Source organism: Camellia sinensis, chromosome 8 (genome assembly GCF_055761805.1).
Source record: "Camellia sinensis isolate YWXY chromosome 8, ASM5576180v1, whole genome shotgun sequence".
Taxonomy (NCBI): domain Eukaryota; kingdom Viridiplantae; phylum Streptophyta; class Magnoliopsida; order Ericales; family Theaceae; genus Camellia; species Camellia sinensis.
The window spans coordinates 8,086,193-8,114,111 of NC_138968.1; the positions used below are offsets into that span (position 1 = coordinate 8,086,193).

Sequence of the window (27,919 nt, forward strand, 5' to 3'; positions counted from 1 at the left end):
TTCGCAAATCAAATTTCCCAAGTTCTTTGTAAATGTGTAGATCAAATACAAACCCCTTGGGTTTTTGATGGCTTGTTCTTATTCTAAAAGACACAAATTTTATAGACGGAACTTCCTATTGAAATTTGGTTTGTAAGGGAAGGAGGTCAAGAGCTTTATATTTAGGCCGTTTGTTTTTAGAGGTAGAATGGAGGGGATTCATAGTGAGGGGATTAAGTAAAATTGCGTTTGTTTTGATAATAATTGTTAGTGTAGGAATTGTTAAATTATTTTTATATAAAATAATAAAACAAATAAAAAAATATAAAAAATTAAACATTAATATTTTTAAAAAAATTCTCAATATATAAAAAATAAAAAAATAAAAAAATTTCTAATCCCCTCATTATCTTTTTAATACCATCTTCACCTCTTCTATCTCAATCCCCCTTTCAACCTCCATTTATATCACTTCTTCTATCCTAATCCCCTCTCCAACTCTACAACACAAGCACAATACTAAATAACCACACCTTCATCATCATCCCCTTTCATCTATTTCACCCCAAAACAAACAGGCCACAAAGTTAAGTTTTTTGCATGCTGATGTGACATGTAACAAAGAGTATTATTGCAAAAGATGCATTTGACAAGTATTTATTGTTTTATCTTGTATTCTTTTTATTCTTATTTTTTCAATATGGTAATATATACATTTTAGTTTAAAAGTTGGCTCAATAAGGTTATTTACATTTTAAGAGTGAATAAAAAAGCTAATATAGCTAAGATTGATTTGATTAAAAATTAAAATTTATTTGGAATTAATACAAAAAATAATCAACCAAATTGAAATATATACCATATATAAAACAGCCTGTCTCCATTGCTTATTGAAAGCAGATTTTATTTTTCATTTTTTAAATTCCCGCCAAACTTTTTGCCCTTAGAAAACACCCACCCACGCAGCCACTCACTCACTCCAACAATTCGATAATGTTTCCATCTTAGGTCAAATATCTCTCTCTGTCTCTGGTCCCCAACAATGGCGGCGGAGAATCTCCCTAGGGTTTCTCCAAGGCTATCTTCTAAACCTCCACTATCCCCATCTCCGTCTCCTTTGCCCCGGAATGGAAACCCTAATAACTCGGCTTCCAAAGCTTCTTCTGCTTCTTCTTCTTCAACAACAATGTCAAACCTGAACTCTCTCAGACGATCCCCAAGACTACGCGCTGATCAAGAAGGTAATGGTGGTAAAAGCGTCGAAAAACCGAATTCCTCGAAGAAGCAAAAGATGAGTGATTCTTCGAAGAAGAAGAAGCGAAATTCATCCGACGTTGTGTCTTTCTTGATCGGTGATCCTGTCCCTGACGAGGAAGCTCGACGGAGATGGCCTTGGCGGTATATGAATGAGGTACGTACATTTCTGTAAGTAATAATTTGTACATGCTTGAAATGTTTTGAGCTGCATTGCTATTTTTACGCGACATGCTTTTGATATTCCTAGTGCGATTCATGTCACTGAGGGTCAGATTGTTTATTCATAAATATTTGTCATGTTTGTGTTCTGGGTTGGATTGTAATTTTGTCACTTCCAATTAACATAACAGAAATGAAATTGTTGTTTGAAACTCTCTTGATTTATTGCTTTGCACATACACTGGTACCCAATTACCCACATTGTTTTGCCCCTTAATGTTCCGATGTGTTTCAATCTCAACATTCTGTCAATTTTCTCTTATTTGGGGTTTTGCATTGTAATTTGTAATAGTTAGTTTTGATTAATGAGAATTTGAGTATTTTAGGTTGTGGCCAATGTGTTAGGGTTCTCCTCCTCTCTTCTTCTTTCTTTCTTAAGGTGTTCTGCATCACTGAGAACTCTCCATTATCCAACTAGTAACTAGGCACTTGGCATTCGTGTGAAGGGTTAGAATAGTTTCTAGCTTCTAGAGTCTGAAGTTGTTTGATAATTTTGTTGGGACTTGGGATCAATTATTCATATCTTGTTGCAAAAATTTCCCCACTTTATGATATGGTTTGAATTTTCTCTTATCTTCTTTCACAATTTTCATTAATTGTATTAACCTTTTATTTGCCGTTCAATTTGGATTATCTAGGTCAAGAGAATCAAGGGCGGAAGCTTGAAATCCAAGTTAGTGGTTTTGTTTAGTTACACTTATCTTCTTCTTTGAAGCATTGTTGTTTGTGCATTTTTGCTTCTTTGCTTTTAAATATCACATTTACTCCTGCAGTGATGATGAAGATAAATTGGTGCTGAATGTAAAATGTCATTACTCTCAAGCTGAGATTGAAAAGGTTGTTTTTGATCTTGGAGATTGTGCTTATGTAAAGGCAAGTGCTTTCACCTTTCGTTTGATTCCTCTGATTGAACTTTCAAAGAAGAATTACATTTCTTGTAATTTATTACAAAATTATTCTTGCAATTGTAACTATTGTAAATGCCATGATGTATATCAAAATATTTGATGCACAATTTCAACTTTATACCCTTGCAATATTTTTACTTTAGATTTATTAAGGCATCTTTAATTTCTACATAAAATTGATCCCATTGTTTACTTTTCCCTTAAACTAATGGGGTTTACTAGGATGCAATCAATTACTATGAGAAATGAGCAAAGGTATGATAGGCTATCCTACCTTCAATTTACATGTATATGGCAGAGGTGTCGCCACTTAATGCGCAAGTGTGATGACAAAGTTGATTTAAGAGAATCAATGATGATTTGATGGAGAGTTTATATAGCTTACCCAATAGGAAATAGTAGGAGAATTAGATTATTCTCCTAATTACAATTTACATATACCTTAGAATTTGAAGAAATATAAATTGTGATTAAAAATCTATACTTTTTAACTTACCCAAGCCTTAAAAGAATATGTTATTATGTAAATTTGGTATAACTAAACATTAGAACACTGGGTTAAAAAAGCTGTGATTAAGCTTTTCTTGCTGTTGACTTGGTAGTTTTCATATGATTCCTTTATGGAATGTTAGTTTTGGCTGCGCCCCTCTTTTTTCCTTTATTCTTAAAGATTTGTGTTTATCCTTGTATATAACTTGAATGCACGGTGATGTTCGGATGTAGTTTTCTTCAAATTCTAGGTTCCTTGTTCTTCTTGTTTGAGAATTATTAGTAATGAGGTGCCCCAGGTTGGGGGCCTATTAAAGCCCCTATTTTTTCCCCAGATGAAATAATTAGAGCTTTAGCTCACTTTTTTCACTGTCCAACCTCTTATGCTTTATGGAAACTGCTACTCCCTTTGCCTTACAATATCAATCTATTTGGGAGTTTCAACTTCTTGAGGGGACATGTAATTAATGCATTTAAATTCAAATCAAAAGGCATTGGTTTCCCAAATTGTCCCTTTATTCCCACTCTTAAATATATAAGCAATGTTGCTCTCTTAAATGACAACTTTTATTGGTTTTTATGTGGAGCCCACAAGACAATGGCCAATTAGAACCTTCATGTAGTCGGAATTAGTTTACATTTCAGATTGTAGATCATTTTCCTAAATATATTCAGTCACTTATAAGAGAGTTTTGGAAAATTGTAAAATTTTATGCTTTGGACTTTGAAAGAACTAACATTTTGGGACAGTATGTACAGTTTTCTTCAAATGTCTTTGGTTGCACTCCTTAGAAATTATTTATAAAATTTTCCTTTTCCATATTGAAGGAGAAGCCAAACAATTGGCATTTTTGGAGCTTTGGTCTTAGGGTGGCCTCCCAAATGTGAATGTGTCAAGCATTTGCTCAACATGCTATATATATATATATATATATAATTCACAAATGCAAAGGAAAGACTACCATGCAATATGCCACATGCAAGATTTGGTGCATTGATGACAAGAAATCTATACAATTACCATTGTGGAAATGGCAAGCTTCTAAGTTTTAAGTTGCTTTTGGAAGTTTAAAGGAGAGATTAATAGATATAAATTTTTATTGTTTTTCTTTTTATCATTGTATGTTATTGAATTCAAACTTGTGTTTTATGCACGTCTGAGTGATGGATATGTGTCCCAAAGTCTCTAAAGCGTTCAAAGTGTGTTTAGGTCTAAAAAGTTAAAAATAAGAACAATGATGTTTGGACGTGTGTTAAACATGTGTTAGAAAGTGTTAGCACTTATCAGACATTATTATTTGTTACCAACACGTGTCACTTTGATACCAACTAAGTGTTAGTGCTAATCTATCAACTAACGACCGACTTTTGCCGATCCAAAAAAAAGTGTTTGTATTTAACACAAACATGACGACCTTATCTTGCCTAACTACCCTATTATTTGTTACCAACTCTTTAGAAAATTCCATGTAACATAATAATGGCAACTTTTTATTTGTCTTTTAGGGTATGGAAGGAAGTCAACATTATGTTGGAAGGATTCTAGAATTTTTTAAAACAATGGATGGTGAAGATTATTTTAGGGTTCAATGGTTTTTTAGAGCTGAAGATACGGTGAGAATACTTACTTTCATTGGGTGATTTTACAAGTTTGCTATTGTTTTGTGCTTACCAATTTTATGTGTTATATTCAGGTAATGAACGAAGAAGCAAAGTCTCATGAGGAGAAGCGTCTATTCTATTCTACTCTAGTGAATGATAATTTATTAGATTGCATTGTTTCAAAAGTCAAGATTGTACAAATAACACCTAGTGTACGTTTCAATTGATGCTCATCTTGTTGTAAGTTAGATATTTTGTTACCATTTGTTCTTCTAAAATTTTTAGACTATGGTCTTGACAAGTTTCCAATTGATGTGTTCATTACTTAGCACACATATTTGAGCACGTTGTGGTAATATATGGGTAGAGGTTAGTTTGGTGCTATGGCCATTTACCTGTAGTATTGTGTTAATGCTAGGGTGCCCTATAGAAGTGGGCAAACCAACAAAGGTTCACTTGGGAACTTGTGATGTAGGAAAATTCGCAATCAAAGGATTGTAATTAGTTGATGCAATCATTAGAAGGAGAATTAATATACCTTCTTTATAAGACGTAAGTTGGGTACTAGAAAATTTTGAAATAAGAAAGGATAGGATAGAAAAACGTGATCATGGAATGGGGTTGGGATAATTGTTTATGAAAACTGAAACCGAGAAGGTTTAAATGGTTAAAATAAAAGGAGATAGAATAGTATTAATCAAGTTAGTGTAAGGTTAAGGGATCATATGATAATTTTGTAATAAGCATTGTTATTAGTATTGATGAATTTACTAGACAATAATTTAGGGGGTGATGGTGTGATTAGTACAAGAAATACTAATTGGTGCAGATGCTTTCGCATGAGGCATCTTAAAGATGAGGCAATCTTAGAGTGGGCTTACACTTGTTGTTTCAAGAATAGAGCTTGCAGATTCATTTGTTGGACAAGAAGTACACTGATCAATCAAAGACACATGGATGTTTTATAGGAGTGGATGAAGCAACCCCAAAATTCACATTTTAGGTGGGTTGGGATTTGTGTCCAAACTCCGTAGGTACGGGAGTCTTTTCCTAGCTCAAAGTAAGATGCATAGGTCCAATGCCATTTGAGGTGCTATTATGCATGTCTCGAGGTTGGGCCTTATGTTGGGCCTTATGTTTCTTTCCAATTTGTGATATTAGGCCGAACAAATGTGCTGGGGTTAGATAAGGTGGCATTGTGAACTAATGGAAAAGGGCATGTGGCACTGGGACTGTAGGATTTTATGGGGGTTTGCATGGCAGCAAGGGAGGAAAGGGTTTGAAATTTGAAATGAATTAGAGATAGTTGGAAAAGAATCGATGATAGTTGTCTCTAGTGTGCCACAATGACAACCAAAGATGGGTTGGGTTAGGGGGGTTTGGTGTAGGAATAGGGTTAGGGGGGTTTGGTGTAGGAATAGAGTTAGGCCAAAAGAGATTTTCTTGGGTGGAGAAGGGAGAACAGACGATTTGGGATAAGAATAGCGTTGCTTGTCATATGAGCTCAATAGAAAAAGAAAGACTTTGAGAACTCTTGTACTACAAACAAGAGGCTTGTTTTGTGTGTTTGGACAACCTATTTTAGAAATAAAGCATGTCATACTGAACTCTGTGTCGAAGGGTTTTAGAGATGAGATCCAACTAGCTATTTATAGCAAGCCCAAACCTAAGCCAGCTTCTTTGTTGGTGTATGAGAGAAAACAAAACAACTGAATATTTGTCGGATAGAAGATGTTGAAGTTGAGGAACACTCTTTCAGAGGTAGAGGCAGGAACTTAGTCATGAAATAGGTCCTCCAAGAAGGGGGTGTTGGGGAATTCTATTGAGAAGTGGTGTCTCTCAATAGAAGCACGTAGTGAAAGATGTTGGAGCCTTTTTGTATTATGGTACAATGTTGAAATAGAAGAAGATGGTCCTTTTTCTAATTCTTTTCACTAGTGGTTTTAGAAGGAAGAAGGTGGAGGCAATGGCTTATAGCATGAGGTGAACTTATAGAGGAGGAACAAATGGAGAAGGAGAGGTGCAAGCAAAAGGGGGAGAGTGATGGGTTCTATTCAGAATATTTTGGTTGGTAGGTTGGGAAAGTCAAAGCGGGCAGCGAGTGGAAGGAGCTATTTAGTACAAAATCGGGCAAATGATCTGCAACCTCACCAATACTTACTGTTAATGTACACCTAAACCTACTCCACTAAACCTAACCCACCAAGAATAATATATCTATTGATGTATTATTGATTGTTATCTGTTTTGATGTATTGTATGTACATTATATAGGAGATGGAGATGTGAAGTGGAGGTGGAGTGGTGGAGTAGGTGAAGTGGAGTGTGTAGTGGAGTAGGTGAAGTGGAGGTGGAGTGGTGTAGTGGGTTAGGTTTAGTGGAGTAGGTTTAGATGTACATTAACACTTACTGAAAGGACTTGTGTTGAATATGAGATGAGGGACCTGATTACCTTGGATTTACACGAGGTTATGAATTCAGTTACTACTAACTGGAGAGGACGGATCCATGTAATTGACTTCAAGTAATTAGGGTGAAAAGGTTGTTTATTAAGTATTCAAACAATTTGTTAAACATATTTCTTCATTTATTTTTTATTTTTCACTTATTATTTTGTTTGTTGGTAATTGGCTTGTTTTGGCAGGTAAACTTGAAACCAAAATCTATTCCACCCTGTGATTTTTACTATGATATGAAATATTCAGTGGACTATTCAACATTTTGTACAATGGAAATTGGTAAGTTCGTGATAATGAATTTGGATTTTATTATGTTACCAAGTTGTGCCCTCTCCCCCCTTTTCTTTGGTTTTCTTTGGGAAAGTATTAGCTTGACTTTTAAGGTTTTGTCTACTTGTGATTCTAACAGTTACGGAGGGATATTGAATTTCATCATTTGAATATTTGTTTGTTTCATTCTAATCACCTCCTGATACTTTTTGATGCAGGACAGCCTAATGTTTTTGTATTGTAGGGCTGTACCACAAGGGACAAGAAGAGGGTTTTTAAGTATTAACAAAGCAATAGGCTTGCGGATTGTAAGAGCAATGGATTCCAAGAATGTGATTTAAATTTTGTTGATTAAAGTGCAACAAATATGTGTAACAACAAAAAATTAGCAAATTACAAGACAAATAGGGAAGAAAATGAAGAGGAGAGTAAGAATAGAAAAAACTATAAGAACTCGTCATATGATTAGTGGCACCAAAATCTATAATCCAAAAGGTTGAAGAAGAGGCGCGGAGTGCACTAGCAAGAATACATGTGAGCAAAATGAGAAGTAGATAAAGAAAAGTTTGCGGTATTCAAGGTATCAAGTTGAGCCATCAAACGCTGAGAAACAGTGACATGTGTTTGGGAATGCATTGTGCCACCATGGCCACACCCGGAGTAGGGCAACCATTCAATTTTTAATAGTGTTTCCTATCATGCTGTTCTTTCCCACATATAACCACATTTCAGCAGGTTATGATCAATAAAAATAACCTTATTGCCAAACTTAGATTAACTGGCTTTGCATTCTCGGGGATTAGGAGTAACATACAAAACAAAGCGATCCTGACTGGAGTAATGCACCATGGCACTGCACCGACTCGCCTCCTGTTGAACAAGAGCATAAGCCTCTCTCGAAGTGGGAAAAGGAGCTTGAGTCAACATTTGAACCCGAATTTGATCAAACTTCAAGTTAAGGCTAACAACAAAGTCATAAATTTGCTCCTCCATTGTTTTTTGAAACAGAGTTGCGTCCTTAGAATAGACAACCGGAAAGCTCTGGTAATAATTAAGTTCCCGCCACAAGCTACTCAACTCAACATGGTACTCAACAAGAGATCGATCCTTTCGATCTAAGCCACGATCTTCTTCCTCAACTTGTACCCTTGTGCATCATTACACTTTTGAGAGTATGTCTATGTCACGGTGGTCCAAATCTTATCAGTATCTAATAATGGAAAAATTCGACTAATAGCAGGTCGCATAGAATTGATCAACGAAGTCATATTCAAAGCATTCTCTGAAAGCCATTTGGTCAACTTAGAGTTCAGACAAGGTCTAGAAATATAGCCATAAGCTATGATTGGGTGTACATACAACATTAAATGTTTATTACTACTCTTAAAATATATGGTAGAGATCAAATCATAACGGTAAAACAATAAAAATAAAAATAAAAAGTTACCACCTTGGCCTTGCTTTGCTTGTCCTCACTTTTCTTTGCTTCTTGCCTAAATGTACACTTATTTGTGCATTTAAAAACACCATGATTATCATAATTACATATGAACACAACTTGCATTGGAATTTGTTAGATTTGGTAACTTTTGAAAGTAAAATGGTTCCCAAAAAAAAGAAAGAAAGAAAGAAAGAAAGAAAAAAAAAACATGAGAATGAAACATGGTACATAATTCATTGATATATTATTGGATTTGTATCTTAAAAGATTGAATCTCCAGGGATCCGCAATTTAGTTGCTATCTTTTCAGGTATAAGTAGGCTTTGGATTGGAACTATATGATACCACGCCAGTCCAAAATTTATCTGGTCTAGATATTGAAGCTCTATTTTTTAAAGTTTGGATGTACTTGGATCCCTGTTAAATTTAATTGCAGCCTCATCATTAATTGCACTTTGGATTGGAAACTTATGATAACAGTCTGTCCAAATTTCATTCACCAACTTTGAAAGATTGTTCGACTACTTGACAATTTAACTCCTACAACTCTACAAACTATCAATACAATCCAATGTTAATTGCTTGTACTGCAAAAAGTTAATATCATAATAACAGATAAGCTTCTGAGTACAATTGTTGTTGGATCCTATCATTTACTTAATACACCCTAATCATTTTGGGTGTAATTCAAACTTTTGCATGTGTAACTTAAAAATTCTAAATGTTGTCTCAATTGTTTTTTCTCATTTACCGTTCCCTCATATTTGAAATGCCAGTTTATGAGTTTATAGCATGTATTTCCTATTTATTGATTCCATTGACATATGCCTCACGCCATTGTTACAAGCTTCTTTTTTTTTTTGTTTTTTCGCCCCTCCACTTTTGAGGTGGTTGAAATTTGTACTAATGCCATGTCAAGATATTCCATCTGTACTTCATCTACTTATCTTTCTTGGTTTAGGTAATTCTGCAGATAGTAGTTATTTGTATCCATCTCCTCCCATGAGGGCAATTCACATGAATAATACTAACGATAATTTTGAGGGAGTATTCAGTAATAAACCTTACAAATCAGAGCTAGCATTGTTAGATGTTTATTCTGGTTGTGGTGGAATGTCAACGGGGCTATGTTATGGTGCAAAAGTTTGTGGTGTAGATCTTGTGACGGTAATTTATCTTAAGTTGGTTTTGTATTTTACGACATGTGCTTTATTTTACAGTGGCATGTTTGTTTGTGTGATGTCATAATGACTTATTTTACTGGTATTTTTTATAGAAGTGGGCAATTGACATTGATAAATCGGCATGTGAAAGCTTGAAGTTGAATCACCCAACGACACAAGTCAGTATTCTCAAAATTATTGAAAGAGGTCCTAGTTAATGATCTTACATAAAAGATTTATGCATAATTTGTGTTATGCTTATTTTCCAGATTAGGAATGAATCTGCAGAGGATTTCCTTGACCTCTTAAATGAATGGAACATACTTTGCAAACAATATGTAGTCAGTAATGCTTCAAAGACGCATGAACCAAATTCTATTGTCAAGAAAGCAGCTAAGAAAGATGTAAATTCAAAAAATGACCATAAGACTCCAAAGGGTGAATATGAAGTTGCAAGCCTAGTTGATATATGTTATGGCGATCCCAATGAAACAGGCAAGCGTGGCCTTCATTTTCAGGTATTTTTTTTATTGGCCAAAATGCCCCTAATTGTTATGAAAATATTTAGTCAGCCTTCACTTGACTGCTCACTAGTCTTTGTCTGAAGTGTACCCTTTTTATTACATATATTATTTTTGTTTCTCTTCCTCATTGTTTTGGTACACCGTGTGCAAGTAGGACAACCTAACCCACCCCACCAATGTCCCATTGTGCACCACCACCTTTTTAGCACAGTGCCACCCAACCTCCGTCACGCACTACCATCTCCTGATCAATCACCCTCCCCCCCAAAAAAGGAAAAAAAAAAAAGAAAAAAAAAAAATCAACTAAGCTTGACTCTAATTGCCATACGTTGCACTACCCCTCACAAACCAATGTAACCCGCCTACATTGATGATCAATTGCAATATGTTGTGGACAACAATTGTGTTGGAGCCTTGCTAGCCACATTATTAGGGTGCGTTCTGCCAACCACAACCACCACTATAGCCACCAAAATTGCCACCCTCCATAAGCCGTCTTTAGCCATCACTACCCCATTGTCACTATATGACCACGAGAATAAACAAATATATGTCCATGTTTCTTGAACTTATTAAATATTTTAGAAAGATGGCTCATTTACCCAATGTTTTAAAAAGCGGCCGCAACCGTTACGTAACGCCGTTACGTAACGGTTGTGGTAGTTACCGCCACCCGTTACGGCCGCTTTTGCAGTGTGATTGAGATTCACAGGTGTATCGGCCGTAGCGGCTGCTATAGCGATCGTAATGGTGCCGTAACGGCCTGTTACGCACCGTTACGTAACGGTTTTAAATTGCTTCTTTCGAAAAAACACAAAAAAAAAAAAAGTTGAAAATTGGGGAAGAGAGATAGAGAGAGAAGAGGGAAGATGCAGGAACAAGAGATAGAGAGAGAGAATAGGGAAGATGAAGAACATGTTATTGATTTGTTGAAATTGTAAGACCTATGCTATTCTATTCAGCTGTTATCACTCAACCGTTTTGTTTGTGTGTCTCTATCTATATACTGTTTGAAAATAATAATAATAAATGTGGTCATTATCTATTTGGCTTGATTAATATATATATATATATTTAGGCTTTTAATTATTCTCTTACATTTGTCATTGTTTATCTTATATATAATAGGTAGTGATTGATTTTTTGTATAATATAAAGTCATTAATTATTAAAATAAAATGTAAAAAATTCAGTTTATAGTGATTTAAAAATATGAAATATATTGGATCAAACTTAAAAATTTAAAAAAATTAATCAATATTTATTTTAAAACCCAATAAATATGATCACGGAAAAAAAATGTGCGTATCGGTAAGTTCTTTTCAAATTGTGCGAAAAATAAAAAAATTCACAGTTCCGGTTACCGCAACCGTTACGCTACGGCCTTTACACCCCGCAACCGCAACCGCGTCACTGCCACCGTTACGGCGACCGCAACCGCTTTTCAGAACCTTGCATTTACCTCTTCAACGGCTATAGATGGTTCAGAGGTGGTTACTAGAGAGGGTTTTAGACAAAAATTAGGTATCAACTTACTATTAATCTAGCAATATATGTTTATTGATGATATGTGGTTAAGAGAGTAATCACCGAGTGGTGGGATTTGATGGATTGGGTAGTGTGGTTTTGGTGATGTGATTTGGTGGATTGGGAGTTATGAAGCATGGATACGGATACCGGATATGAATACAATACAATACGAATAAGGCAATATGACAAAATAAAAAATAATATAAGAGTACAACCAAGATACTTGGAATTTTTTTTTATTATAATTTTTAGTGTTGTATTATTTTCCTATGAATTAGATTTTAGTTTAAGTGCCAATAGTCAATTTACTATTTTTTTAGTGGATATGTTAATTTGATAAAATCTAAAAAGGTAAGATATTACTTTAATCTCACTATTTTCTTCTTCAATAATAAATAAGGTAAATTACATGCACCCTTTGAGGTTTGCTTAAAATACAAATTGTCCCCTATGGTTTTGGAAATTGCAAATACTAAATTAACAAAAATTGTCATTTAATAGAGTTGACAGAAAAAAATGAAATTTCCAACTATCGTTCTATACATCAATGAAATAACTAGAACTGTTAATTGAAATATATTGTTGGCATTATTAAAAACCATTAATTGACTTAATGGTTGATTAATGGAAGGAGTTATTTGTTATGCAATTAGAAATTTTAAGGGACGGGATGTAATTAGTATTTTAAGCAAACCTCAGGAGGTGTACTTGTAATTTAGTATTTGCAAAATTGCCCCATATGGTTATGGAAATTGCAAATACTAAATTAACAAAATTTGTCATTTAATAAAATTGACAGAATAAATGAAATTTCTAACTATCCTCCTATACAACAATGAAATAATTGGAATTGTTAATTGAAATATATTGTTGACATCATTAAAAATTGTTAATTGACTTAATAGTTGATTAATAAAAGGGGTTATTTGTTATGCAATTAGAAATTTTAAGGGATGGGATGTAATTAGTATTTTAAGTAAACCTCAGGGGATGTACTTGTAATTTACCCTAATATCTGACGTAGAGTGTTCAAAAAATATTTGACACTTAGGGCTGGTTTGATAAGTTTAAAAAAAGTCAAAAAGTTACCAAAAAAGTTAAAAAGTTATCACTATTCACCAAAAAAAATTATAAAAAAATTAATATACAAATATTAAAATATAAATCAATTTTTTGGCCCATTAACGTATTGATGTCAAGCCAACTGCAGTGAAAGGGGGGGAAAAAAAATTACATGTGTACATTTACTAAGTTGGATGGTAAAGTTGGGCTCGTGAGGGCCCACCATAGGTTCCGTTTTGATAATTCGAACCGTTAATATGTAGAATTCGTCTAGTGCCATATGCCTGTAAAAAATCACGTCTATCGGATATCGTTAACTACATGATCAAATCAGTTTTATATAAAAATTGGATGGTATTATAGTTAACAGTTGACAAAAAAAACTAACACAATCAGATAGCTATCGATATTCAATCAATGTGATTTTTTACAAACATATAGTACTCAACGAGTTCTACACATGGAAGGGTTCCGATTAGAAAAACGGGACCCGTGGTGGGTCTCCACGGGCCGAATAACACCGTCCAATCAAAGCCCGCAAAGGAGGCAATCTTTTCCCATCTACTCACCCAGCCTAATGCAGTGCCAATTCGTACGGCCTAGTACACTATCTTCTCCTACGCACTTATTTATACAATTTTTTAATACATATTTTTTCATAAAAAGTCAAAAAGTTAACCAAAACATTCATATTTTTTCCCTCAACTTTTTAGTCCGAAAAGACAAAAAGTATACTTATTTAGGACATCCCAAACAACCCCTTAGAATGAATACCAAGTATTGGATACTTTTAGGAAGTATCATATATGTATCCATGAGTATCCGAAGAGTATCGGTATCAAATACAGGTATGAAACGAATACTTCTCCCTTTTAGAAGTATCTTTGTTTCATAGATTGGGAGTGGTAGCTTGTTGCGGGGGTTGCGTTGGTGATGGGATTTGGTAGATTGAGCAATGAGGAGTTGTAGTGGGGGATTGCAATGGAGTGGATGGAAACTATAACGAAGAGGAGGTGGGTTGAAAAGTGGGTGAAATCAGGTGTTAAACCATTGATCTTTACATCATACAATTAATTGAACAAAAAACTAAGGGTAAAAATGCAAAAGAACACTCTCTGTATGGAATTTGGTTGAGCAAGCTTTGCACCCACTTAATTCCTCTCTCTACACTGCATTGTAAATCTTGTACCTTGTGGAGCAACATTGGTCATGTGAGGTGCATAGAGGAATTTAGCGAGTGTATCTAGAAAGCTCCCATTTTTGCCTGATAAGTGTGTTAGGTGAGGTCATTGGAATGGTTAGATACCTCAGGGCACGTTAGTGTAATTTTAATTGATTCTAGATTAATTATATAATGAGTGGATCATAAAATTTATCCTATGATATAGATTTTATAGTTGCTCCCTTAACTACTACTTACATTTTAGGTGCGTTGGGTGGGATATGGTTCAAGTGAGGATACATGGGAGTCAATTAAGGGGTTAAGGTATGCTATTCATTTTACGTTATAAAGGTTTTTTCTTCATTTTTGAGATTGTTACTTATTGAGTTCTTTCTTTTGTTTCTGGTTAGCAAATGCCAAGATCGGATACGAGATTTTGTACTAAAGGGATTTAAGAGAAAAATATTGCCATGTCCGGTAAGATTTTTTTGCGTGAAGTGCATAAATGATATTATTAGTTTACATTTGATTTGCAAAAAGACTTGTATGTCGTACATTACATAATTATCTTGCACCTTTCATGGTAATATATTCTTGCTTTTCTTATGAAGATGTTCTCCTTATTTTGTTATCAACAATGTATTGTAGGGAGATGTTGATGTTATTTGTGGTGGTCCCCCATGCCAAGGAATAAGTGGCTATAACCGCTTTAGAAATGTTGGTTCTCCATTGGATGATGAAAGAAATCGTCAAATCGTAGTCTTCATGGATATCGTGAACTTTTTGAAGCCCAAGTTTGTTCTAATGGAAAATGTGATTGACATTTTGAGATTCGCTAAGGGTACCCTTGGAAGATATGCTTTGAGTCGCTTGGTTCGCATGAACTACCAAGCAAGGCTAGGAATTATGGCTGCTGGGTGTTATGGTCTTCCTCAATTCCGTTTGCGTGTTTTCTTGTGGGGCGCTCATTCCCATGAGGCAAGTAACCACTTGTTTTGTTTGAAAATGATATGACAAACTTATTCATGATTGCTGTGTTGTTTGCAGAAATTACCTCAGTTTCCACTTCCCACACATGATGTGGTTTTGAAGTATGGGGCTCCAAGGGAGTTTGAGGTGCTTATTTGTTGCTTATATTAAAAGGTTTTTTAACTAATTTAATATTGTTGCTAATGCATGTCCATGTCACAGCGTTGTGTTGTTGCTTATGATGAAGGCCAGTCTCGAGAGTTGGAAAAAGCCCTTGTTCTTAGTGATGCCATCTGTGACCTTCCTCCTGTAAGCTGCTTCTTCTTCTTCTTTTATTTACTCTTTTTTTTTTTTTGTTGGCAAATTATGATTTTATTTTTTACCTTGCTGGTTTTGTGCTCTTATTTCCCATGAACAAATCACCAGTTCTTACTAATATTATGATTTATTACTTAAGGTATCAAATCATGAAATTCAAGACAAAATGTCCTACAAAAAGCCTCCAGAAACCGAGTTCCAAAAATATATTAGGGTAACTAAATGCGGTAAGCTGTTTGTCTTCCAAATAATAAATGTGGGGGTAATTCTTGATCATAGGTGCTAATTGTAGATCATCACTTAAGAGTAATTTTGAATCAATATTTTTCTATTGGCATACTCATTTGCTACCTGTAACTATGTATGGTTAGTATCTTTTTATTTATTTTTTTGTCTTTTGCACTCTTTGAATGATTAATTTTGAAGGTTACCACTTGAAGTTTAGAGTATTCGTATGATTAGTATGAGTTCTTCAATGTCAACAATTTTTTTGTCACATTATAGATCAACTACTCCCTTTGTCCCATTTTTGTTGGTCCATTATTTCATTTTTTGTTGTCCCAAAATGTATGTCCATTTTGAAAAGTCAAAGTTTTAAATTTAAAAGTTTCCACAATTACCCCTTGTAAAGTAATTATAAATATATTTCAAAATGAGAATAAAAGGGTATTTTTGGAACTAACTCTTTAAAATTTAAATTCAAAGTGTAATGATTATGTTTCCTTAAAAAGTTTGAAATTTTCAAAAAGGACTATCAATTTGGGACGGAGGGAGTATAATTTTTTAGGCCCAACATGTGTATGGAACATTCATGATTGAATTTGATATTCTGGCATTGATGTTAAAAAATGAGTTAAGGATGTAAGTACTTTGTAGACCATGCTAAGATAAGCTTTATATCCCTATCAAGTGGGGTCAATTATATGTTATGTTATATGAACTTGGGTACGAAGATTACTTAAGTATGCATATCTAGAAATCGGACCCATAAAACATCAAATTTAAGGGCACGTGGACTCTACAAAAAAATTGTCGTATTTTTAATCTATTACATGAGATCAAATGGTATTATATGTAACATATAGTGTCAAAAAGGCATTTTAACGCATTTTATAGCAATTATGTAATAATATGTAGATATAATTATAGTGCTAAATACAAATATATAAAAAGTATTTGATGAAAAGTATTAGATGCATATACATCACCTTTGTCCAAGTGTCTGATGTCCAACATGGGTGTTTGGTTTATTTTGAAGACTCCATGTATATGATTCATTTTATGTCATTCCCCTCCGTTAAATTTATTATAATAGTTAAATTAATAAATTCATATTATTGTTTTTTGTTATCAGTATTTATTACCATCGCATTGTAAGGGCACATAATATGCAGAATCCCCTTTGGTGAGAACAAGAGAAGGACCCCAAATATCAGTATAAACTAAAGAAAATGGTATATCAGATATGGAAGTACTTTTACGAAAAGGTAAGGCTGTCATTTTGGCAAGTTTACACTCCCGACACTTAGTAAGTTCACTAAGAGAAACTTTATCCAATATACCAGACTAAGCTAAAGGCCGTAAGCGATTAGCAGACAAATGTCCTAATCTAGAATGCCATAACTTGAAAGGACTAGACAAAAAATCTAACTGAAAAGAGGATAAGGCAGTCGGAGAGGGTGTCATAGGCAGATGTAGGCTCTCCACCACATAGAGGTCTCCAACTCTACGACCAGTCCTAATCTGCTGCTTGGACATCCGATCCTGCACAGAACAGATAGAAGAAGAGAAGACTATCAAAATCGGAGGAATCAAGCTGACTGATAGATAATAAACTGACAGATAACTGAGGAACATAAATGACAGATGGAATAGAGATAGCAAACATAACAAATGGTAAGACAGACCCAACAGATATAACAGACATACCAGACCCATTAGCAGCATTAACAGTAATAGGAGAGGAAGGGGGAGTACAATTTTGAAGTAAGAAGAGATGGGGAGTCCTATGATGAGAAGCACCAGATTCAAAAATCCAGACAGACGAAGAAATACTTAAAGAAGTCCCGAGCAAACCTGAATGAAGAGAGGAAACAATGGAGGCAGACGGGGAGGATTGGGAGGTAGACAGTGTATGTAGAAGCTGATTAATCTGAGCTCTCAAGGAAAGCCAAGTCAGGATCAAGAGCTGGAGCAGACGCAACAAAACTGACGGAAGCTTGAAAATTGCTGAGAATACGAGCCAGACAGACATCTCTTCTTGGGATAGTGATACTTCCAATGACCCTGCTGATGGTAGAAGGCACACTCATCCAAAGCGAGAGACATCTAATAACCAGAAAACTGAGCAAAATAGCCAAACCAAAAGTTCAAGTCTAATAACCAGAAAATTGAGGGGTCAAATTGTAATAACTCGAAAATTAATATCACAAGTGAATTGTCGTAGGCCAGACCACAGAAGCAGAGAACTAGAAAAGACAAACGAGCAATCAGTGAAGAACAATCAGAGAGCTTTGCAATGCGAACCAAAAGGGTTAGTCACTTAGATGACCAGCCGTGTAGCAGAAGGCGAGTCACGAGAGAACCAGTCCAAGTGTAATAATTAATGAAATTTTTGGGGTCAAAGTGTAAATACTAGCAAATCAGTTATACGTATCAATACCAGGACTGATTGCGAACCAAAGAAGCTTCAAAAGACCAGGGTGGAGTCACGATGGTTGAAGACGATCACGACCTGAATCAGAACCACAACGATGGAGTTTGCGAACCAGAGGGACTGAGTTTGCGAACCAGAAGTACCAGGACTGAGTCGTGACGAAGTAGGGGGTTGAAGCTGATCGTGAGTTGCTGATGATATGATCACGACCCAAGACGAGACTGAGAAGCTTGGGTTTCGTACACGAAGACAGAGAGAGTGGAGGTTAGGTTTTCGAACCAAGCTCTAATACCATATAAGTTTTTTGAAGATAATTAACAAAGAGTACAACCGATATATATAGCAATCCTAAACCTAATCTAAAATAGGAAATAACCCTATACAATCAATCTAAAAGATACAATCAACCTAAAATATATATTTCCATAATCTGAATGAATATTCTCACACGCATCTACTAGTTTTCGTTGTATATGACCAAACTATTTTAGTCTATTATTCCTAAACTTATCTTCAATTGATGTTACACTTACCATTTCACGAATATAATAATATCTATCTTACTTGGTCCACAACATCAATTTAAGCATTTTCATCCCAACTTTATGCCCCATAAAAATCATTAGCTTTGTAGTTGTGCTATGATTTTTTTTCCCTCTCATTTGTTGATATTCCAACCTATATTGATTCTATGGTTTACATCATCTTCAATCTCTCCATCGTTAACAATTGACCCTACTTAATGAAATTGTTCACTGTCTATGTTATCTATTGATTTTTTTATGTTCACTTCTCTGTTGTTTATATTTCTGTTATTTATAATTTTACATTACTTGACTCAAGTGCTTCTCTCCAATTTTCTAATTTAGTGTTAGTTTCATCCTGTAGAACAATATTATCTTTGAATAACATACACCAACCACATTATATCTTTAGGCATTCTATCAGAAGCTTTTTTTATATTTATAAATACTATACGAAGCTTCCTCCTCGTCTCTGTACTTCTCTATAAATCTTCTTAATAAAATATCACTTTCATAGTTGATCTATGGTTCTATCATTGATTTACCGGGAGTAAATCTAAATTGATTCTCTAATACTATTGTTGTAGGCTGTAGCTCTTAGGCAACGCTTAATCACTCTCTCCTATAATTTTATTGTATGACTCATCAACTTAATTCTTCTATAGTGGTTGCAATTTTTGATATCTCCATAATTTATATCTATAGGTACTAAAATATTTTTTTCCTTTTGTTTGGTAATGTGGTGCGTTTTGTTTGGAGGTACTTCTCCAACCTTTTTAGTGCTTTAGGTTGTGTTTGAGTGCATCTTTAAAGCGCATCAACATTTTATAGGTTTGTCAGTGAAGTAGTAACTAAGATGCTTTAACATAAAACAGGATGTAAAATTTCTTCTCCAGTGCGACAATCAAATACCCAACTTTGTTACAACAACCTCTTTTTCTAGAATGCTCTTAACTTAAAAACACTTCAGTAGAAGCCACCATACCATCAAATGGGGTGTAAATCAACAAAGGATTAATTTGATTCAAGTTGAAAGCACTCATGGAAGGGCAGAATGCCAACTTTGTTACAACAACCTCTTTCTCTAGAATGCTCTTAACTCAAAAACACACTTCAGTAGAAGCCACCATACCATCAAATGGGGTGTAAATCATTTTTACACTGAATGAACTGGTATAAAGGATTAATTTGATTCAAGTTGAAAGCAATCATGGAAGGGCAGAATGCCCAAAAGAGTATTGGTCAAGTTTATGACGGATAGACACCTTCCCTGCACACAATAGATGGCATGGCTCTTGATAGAGCTTATTAAAGAAAGATTCATGTAGCTAGTATTTGGGGATTAAGATTCTCTTTAGTTGAGTTAATTGCTAAATGTCTTTAAAATGCAGTGCATATTTTAATAATGTTATATTCTGGAGACAAACAATTCTCATAGCATAGCCAAAGAAAATGGTCAATGATGTTTGCATAGAAAAAGTGCAAGTTGATAATTGTATATCATCTATAAATAAAAACCATTCACCTTATAGTGTCATGCTAAACTTCTTCACCATGGCCTCTTATTGTTATCCTTCTACACTCCTCATTCTTGTTAAAGTTTTTTAGGTAGGATTCTTGCTAACTTGTGGGAGATAGCATTATTTTTTATCTTCTTATATTATGCAAATGTTAACTTGTCTTGTAAGTCGGACCAATCTAACACTAGCCTAGACGATTTGGAACTTTACCATAATTGAGCTTGGCCATCCCAAGCATGAGGTTAGCTCATTTTTATAAAGGGCTCTTTTCCCATTCTCCACTCACACATGTTCACATGCTCATTCTAATCTATTTATTTTGAGTAATGCTACACTTACCACCTTTCTATACCACCATCAATGTACCACCTCAAATGTTAGCACATCATTTGACATAAACATGAGTGGTAGGACCCATTACACCAATGATAGGTTAACACATGAGGTGGAACATTGAAGGTGGTATACAAAGGTGGTAAGTGTGGCATTATTGTTTTATTTTTGGCTTTGATTGGGCTCATTTTGCTTTATAACTGTGAAGACTTCTCAATTTTAAATGTTACAAACTCATGTTTATAATTTTTATATGTACTAGATTTTTGTATTCCCCTACATTAAAGCTTTGATAGATAGTTAAACAAAGTATATGTAGCAATGGACACAGTGAAGAGAGAACATGTGCAAGGGACTTTCACCTTTATTGGCCTTAGAGGGAGGCCTACATAGAAGATAACTCCATAACCATTCCTCCTCATACATGAGGAGCACACCAGACCACCTTTGCAACCGCTTAAGACCCTCAAGATTTCAGCGTCACTATCAATAGTGGTCTTTATCACCAAGTTGTTGGGCCAGGGAGGTTGAGCCACCTATCCCTTTGTCTCCACCTTAGTAGCAGGAACCTCCTACTTTGGTGGCATTTTCTTGCTCAAAAACGTGATCCCATGCTCCTAAGTTAGAAACTCGCTCTCAAGTGAGATAAAACCTATCAAACATACAAATTTTGTGGAAACAAAAGAAAAACAATTCAAACTTATCGTAGTAGTTTCTACTTAAATTTATTTACACTTAGCAAAGAAATTTATAATTGGCAATCTCTCATATTTATTCATATTTTAAGACATTGATATTACAACTAAAAACAATACCCAATTAGTACACATTACTATGTGTTTGGGAGGGACATTGACATTACAACTAACCAAGAAAATTTAATTGTTAGATTATATTTTATATTTAATATATAAAAAAAAATACACCCTCCCATAGTCAGTCCCAATCTTAGAAACTTTTATATGCACTTGCTCCCCTACTCCTGTTCCCACTCCCTATGCTATTCTTCTCTGCCAAGCTTTTAGAGGATTCTGTTCTCCATTGCCATTCTTTCTCTTCCTAACATTGCCTCATCTCTCACTCCATCCACCTCTAAATGGTCTCTCATCATATCGGTGCGTACAATACTCAGTGACAAAAAATGAAATTATTTTTCATGCATATATATAGACGTGTTATTGTGTCCTTGCTATGTCATGCGCTCTTTTTGAAACTTTCATGTTGGCATATCCTTTCCATGTCATATTTCTGTTCCATGTCTATATTCATGCTTCTTAGAAAGAAAGAAATTAGGATGGCATATGGGCAACATGATTTAGAAGGTTATTACGCTACCTTTGAACGAGTATGCATCAACCCAAATAAAACGATAGAATTTATATGATGTAGAGGACTAGTGAATGGTATTCCTTCCTACAATTAATGGGGCAAAAATTGATATGTAGTAGAAAGAGTAGAAATTAGAGGCCTATTTTAATTGATCTATGGTGGCCCAATGGTTGGTAAAATAAATTGAAAAAAGCTCAACCCACACTTCTCCTGGGTTTTAAGAAGAGGGAAACTGAAGCCTTATAACTAGCACAGATGGGACAACTCCAGGCGATGTGGGACACATTTCAACACACCCTCCTAGACCACAACATAAGCTTTGATACCAAATTGAAAAGTCCATCCCACACTTATCCTTAAAACCCAGGTGTTAAGGAGAGAAAAACTGGAGCCTTATAAGGAACATAGAAGGAACAACTCTAGGCGATGTGGGACACATTCCAACACACCCTCCTAGACCACAACATACCAAGCTCTAATACCAAATCAAAAAGCCCAGCCCACATCTCTCCTTAAAACCCAGGTGTTAAGGAAAGGAAAGGAAAACTAAAACCTTATAACTAATACAGATGGGGCAACTCCAGGCGATGTGGGACACATTCCAACACACCCTCTTGGACCACAACATACCAAGCTTTGATACCAAATTGAAAAGCTCAACCCACATTTCTCCTTAAAATTTAGGTATTATGAAGAGAAAAACTGAAACCTTATAACTAGCACAGATTGATGTGGGACACATTCCAACAAAATATTGGCTTTTAAAGGGTATCGATGAGGGTAATAAAAGAGTAGGCTTTTGGGACTAAAGAGGGAAAGTTTTAAGGATTGTTTAGTGGTTGTTCTAGATGTTGTGAACAGTATTGGAACAATGTGTTTGGTTCTTGTGTGGATTTTAATGTGTTTAGGCTTAAGGATTGTAAAACTTGGAAGAAAAATATTGAAAACTAGTCGTATTTAACCTAATATAACCCCCATATAAGACTACTAAGAATAGTAACTTGACTATGCATGGTTGCTATATGTTCCATCTTGAAATCATTATCGTGCAAATTTATTATTTAGCCGCTTTCTTGAATTTACTTTTTCGCGTTCTTATTGTGTATTGCATCATGCTAATATCTTCATAATATCTTGTACTTGCTTCCTGACTGAATATTGAATATATATATATATGTATATATTGCATGTCTCTAATAAGCTATAACACATGGCAAATGGCAATTGATAGAAAATCTATATTTTGCATTAGAAGTATAAATTGAGGTCCTTGATGATTGAGCTTCCTCAAGCTATAACATGCGTTGTCTTCTCTCCTCTATATATACATACGCCTTCATTCATATATATTGAGCTTCCTTTCATGTTTACAAAACTGTGTTGTGCTTCCACTACTTGATGATTGCACTTTTATGACTTAAATTGGTATCATGAACTTATCAGCTTCTTTCTATCAATCTTATTTTCTTAATTTTCTTAAAATGTGTGGTTTGACATTATGTGTAATTTTTTATCTCTAGATATGATGGGCTCTGCTTCCTGCAGTACGCCTATAACAGAAAAGTCAGTACTTCGTGATCATCGGCCTCTCCCATTGGGTGAGGATGATTATTTGCGAGTTTGTCGAATTCCACGAAGAAAGGTAGTTTACGTAAGTATGACAGTTTTTTTGGTTTCTTGATATTTATCATGTCCTAATATGTATTTTTCATAGGGAGCAAATTTCAGAGATCTCCCTGGCATTATTGTTGGAGCTGACAATGTTGTTCAAAGGGATTTGACAGTGGAGCCAATACTGATGCCATCTGGAAAGCCATTGGTAATACTAATGGAAAACTTTCTATTACACCTTCATCATATGGAAATGCAATTTCAGCTACTAGGAATCTGAAATTGATATAGCATGCCAAAGGGACACAACATTCTCTCTTTAGAATAGCTTGACAGCATACATAATACTAAAATATGAACAAAACATCCACTTGCTTAAACACAAGGGTTGGGTCTATGATTGGTATTTTTTCCTACTTGTACCAAGAATGTAAAAGATTAAAGTATAAAAGGAAAGAATTAGAAATGGATATATTCATGAAATGGTAACCAATTGAAGATAAGTGAAGTGAGAACATACTAAGATGGTTTGATCATGTTCAATGAAGACCTATAGATGCAACAATAAAGAAGAGTAATATGATTACGGTAAATGAAAATGTTAAAGGGAGGGAAAAAGTGAAAAAGATGAATTTGTTTAGTTTAAGCAAGCATATAGCCCTTGACAAAGAGGAATGACGAAAAAGGATTAATGTATTTGACCAAGACTTTGTTTGGTTTGGTTTGGTTTATACAAATAGCAACCATTATTATCTTGTGTTGCCTATAGAAATAATTGGAGCTTCTTGGAGTAGTGAAAGAATTGCTTAAATTCAATGTAAATATATTCATCTCAATTGAAGTATAGATAACAAAAAACATACATGGTAATGTCTATTACAAGCCTAAACTTAGGCCTAAATATATGTAATGAAATCTTTCAAAAAATACAAAAGTCAGGGACAAGCTGCGGAGGCTCTCTAACACTCCCCTGCAAACTGAACAGTCTAAGGGAGATGAGTTTGGAACGCAGAAAGCTCAAATAGATGTTTGTGTAACCCTTAGTGACAACATAAGTAATTTGGTCAACGAAAGGAACAAATTGAACAGGTGGCTTTCAGAGGAGGTAAGTGCATTTGAATTGGTGTTGCACATGTAGGAAAAATGGGGAATCAGTGAATCATGTCGTAATTCATTGAGGTGGTGAGGGAGTTGTGGTCATTGCCCCTTCTCTTGTTTGGTATGTGGGTCTTCTCACAGATGCTTGGGGAGTTGTTTTGTTCTTGATCAACAGCTTGAGAACTGAGGAGAAGGAAGAAGACATGATATTTTTGTTCTCTTAAATTTGATGTGGTTGGTGTGGGGAGAGAGAAATAGAACTTCTCTAGGTAGAGGAAAATCCATTTTTAGATCAATGAATAGATTTGTCTTTCTTATATAGTTAATTCTCTGTTCTGTACATTTGAGCCTGTTTCTATCTTCTATCCTTCCATGAAATTCTTGTGTACATGTTGAATGAAAGTATTTTTTTTCCTTCAGTCACTATTTGCGTTGTATTTTACCTTCTATTTATACTTGTTCTGGTCATATCTAGGTACCTGATTATGCAATAAATTTCTGTGATGGAAAGTCTACAAGGTGAAGATGTCTTTGCCAGTATTTTATTTATTTTCTTTTCTTTCTTTTTCTTTTTCTTTTTTTCCCTGAGTGTTTGATGTATTACCAACATGCAGACCATTTTCACGATTATGGTGGGATGAAACAGTGCCAACTCTTCTGTGTCGACCAGATCTTCACAGCCAGGTATGAGCCACCCTTGATTACAGCTAATAGTGTAAGCAAGATTTTATTCTGATGTGCTTAATTTGTCTAGTCAATTTTACATCCCGAGCAAGATAGAGTTCTCACAATTCGTGAGTGTGCAAGATTGCAAGGGTTTCCTGATTATTACGAGTTTTGTGGAAGTGTGAAAGAAAGGTGCGTATTTATTTTCCTTTGCTGAGTTATAATTCTGAAGTATGCTAAATATATTTTTTTTGAATCATGATTTTTTATTTCTGTGAAAAATATTTCATGGCATTTCTTTTGCAAGTGCACACATCTAGAAAGTAAAAATTGGCAGATTATACCTTTCGAAGAAAAATAACGGGAGCAATGAGGGAGCTGACTATTTGTTATGCGTTTAAAGAAAATTCATCTTTGGAAATACAGCTTTGTGGCCTACATCTAGCTTTAGTCCTGTCGTTCAGGATGTATAAAACTATAATGCTCCAAAATTTATCCAATGCATAAGATAATGATGACATGTATACTAGAATGCTCTTCTAAAACGAAAAAAATTGGTCCATGAGAGAACATCACATAATATGTTATTTAAGGGGGAGGGGGGAAGGGATGTCGGCTCCCGATCCTCTAACCGGATGAACCTTCCATAGGCCCTGTTTGGTTTGCTTTTAGAGGTTGATTATAGCTTTTCTTTCTTTATTTTTTTATTTTGGGAGTTTGTGTGAGTGTTTGTTGTACTTTTACTTACAGTTACAAGGCAAACAATTAGAGCTTATGAGGCAAAAAATAGCTTAAATAAGCTAGAAAAAACTTAGTATTGGAAAGTTATTAAAGGGATGCTTTTAACTACTACTTTTTATTATCAACTTTTAGCTTACACTCATAGTGCCCAACCAGTGGTGGGCCTCAGATTCTGTTCCTAATCATTCTTAAAACTGCTCAAAAGTAACACTTGATGGTTCCCATGACACTTGCATGACCCACTGGTTCAACATTAATCTTTTTTTTTTTTGGAACAAATTCAGCACTACTTGTCTGATCTACTAAATTCCATGCATGTTCGTAGTTTTTTTTTTTTTAAACATGTGACTTATATTGTACCATTGGGCAGATACTGTCAAGTAGGGAATGCGGTGGCCATTCCAGTTGCACGTGCCTTGGGATTTGCACTGGGAATGGCTGTGAGGAAGCTGACTGGAGATGAACCTATCATGACTCTTCCTCCCAAGTTCTCACATTCCACAGCTAGTTGTTGCAATCGTCATCCTATTTAGTTTGAGTTTCTATTGGGGTCATATTGCTTTCGTTTAATTAAACAAACTCTTTATGTGAAGATTAGCCTTGTCAGCTTTATTTGTATTGTCTAGGCCTATTTAAGATTAAGGTTAAAATGAGTACCGTTGTTTTTTTTCCCTTCCCTGATGCACAAATGTGTATTTTTAGTGAGGTAACTTGAAGATTGTGCCATTTTTTCCCCCTTTGCTCTTTTGTTTTATGGTAAATTATATTAATCTCTTTAGAAAATACATCGAATCTTACAAGTTTGGAATAATGCATAATGCTCTTTTAAGACTTTAATTGTGTTCCTTTTTTATTAATTTTGTTAAGTCATGTGGACTGAAAAGTCATGTTATTATCTTTTTTACATTGAAATATATATTTTGTTGCTGATTATTAATTTATTTACATCCATCTACATTAATTTAAACATTCCAAAAGAGGTTAATTTTGTAGGGTTTTCCCCCCAATAAATCTCAAGGGTAGTCAATGTAATGTACCCTATTATTTTATCAGCAATGTGCATTGAAGTACTTAAAGAAATTGTGTGACAACGTTATAACCTCAATTGGTACAAAGAGGCAGTTTTTAGATTAATGAAATCCTTTGTAATACTTTACGTTATGGATAATAAATGAATTCTCAAATTGCATTAACACATGGTAACAATTGTTTGTTATTTGTAGGGTTGTGCAAAATATCGTGTAATTTGTTAAAATCACATCGATTCGTATCAATTTGTACCGTTTTATTTGTTAGTCGTAGATTAAATTTTAAATTTTATAATGTCTTCAAAATCTCTCTACTTTACCATAGTTAATACATACATATATATATATATATTTTTTTTAATCTCTAACAAAATATCAAAATAAAAAGAGCAAATTGTTGAAAAATTCAAGGTAAGGAAAGTCTAAGGCATTAAGTCTAGTGAATATTTTTTGTTCATAAAATATCAACTTTTTGTGAAATAATTTGGTGGTAAGTCATTTTGTTGTTTTGGAATGATATTTTATTTTTAATTTTATCCCTTAATTTGTTTGTGGATTTTTTTTATCTATTTGATTTTTCATTGACTATCTGTTCAAATTTATATCTATCTATTCAAATATTTTTTTATCTATTGAATTTTTATAACTTTATTTTTTTTTATATGTTCAAATTCACACAATTTTTGACTCTCTCTGTCTGTTCTCTCTTTTCTTTTCTTTTTTTTTCTCTCTATTTGTTGAATTTTTCACCTCTTTTCTCTTCCTAGGTTGAATTTTTACCTCCCTTTTATGTCTCCCTATCTGTTGAATTTGTATACCTCCCTTCTCTCTTTCTTTTTCTCGAATTTAATATGTTCAAATTTTATTATCTGTTCTAATTTTTGAACAGATCTGTCCAATTTTTTTTTAATCTATTGCAATCTAGTTCTCCTTCATCAACAACATTCATCATCATCATCATCACCAACAACGACAATAACCAAAAAAAAAAAAAAAATGAGAACTCAACAACATATCTGTGAATTTGATGCTATTACAAATATGTTTCATCAAACTAAATT

General features: G+C 34.4%; 1 protein-coding gene across 9 annotated transcripts; it reads left to right on the plus strand.

Moving 5' to 3' along the window:
* Nucleotides 1–769: 769 nt before the first annotated feature.
* Nucleotides 770–26,667, plus strand: LOC114294843 (DNA (cytosine-5)-methyltransferase CMT2). Of its 9 annotated transcripts, none has more exons than XR_014339020.1 (21): nucleotides 770–1,390; nucleotides 2,094–2,128; nucleotides 2,229–2,328; nucleotides 4,359–4,466; nucleotides 4,547–4,666; nucleotides 7,099–7,192; nucleotides 9,586–9,791; nucleotides 9,901–9,966; nucleotides 10,057–10,305; nucleotides 14,331–14,389; nucleotides 14,476–14,542; nucleotides 14,714–15,043; nucleotides 15,113–15,181; nucleotides 15,257–15,343; nucleotides 15,492–15,579; nucleotides 23,235–23,312; nucleotides 23,429–23,533; nucleotides 24,899–24,942; nucleotides 25,038–25,107; nucleotides 25,178–25,281; nucleotides 26,201–26,667. XR_014339020.1 is itself a non-coding variant. In XM_082884636.1 (21 exons), the coding sequence occupies exons 1-21, from the start codon at nucleotides 1,022–1,024 to the stop codon at nucleotides 26,361–26,363; spliced, it is 2,664 nt and encodes an 887-aa protein (XP_082740762.1). In that variant the 5' UTR covers nucleotides 770–1,021; the 3' UTR covers nucleotides 26,364–26,667. The 9 variants fall into 9 exon arrangements, 8 of the variants coding, with proteins under 8 accessions (XP_082740762.1, XP_082740763.1, XP_082740764.1 ...); XM_082884636.1 differs by having other exon boundaries at nucleotides 23,235–23,365; XM_082884637.1 differs by having other exon boundaries at nucleotides 23,235–23,356.
* Nucleotides 26,668–27,919: the final 1,252 nt, after the last annotated feature.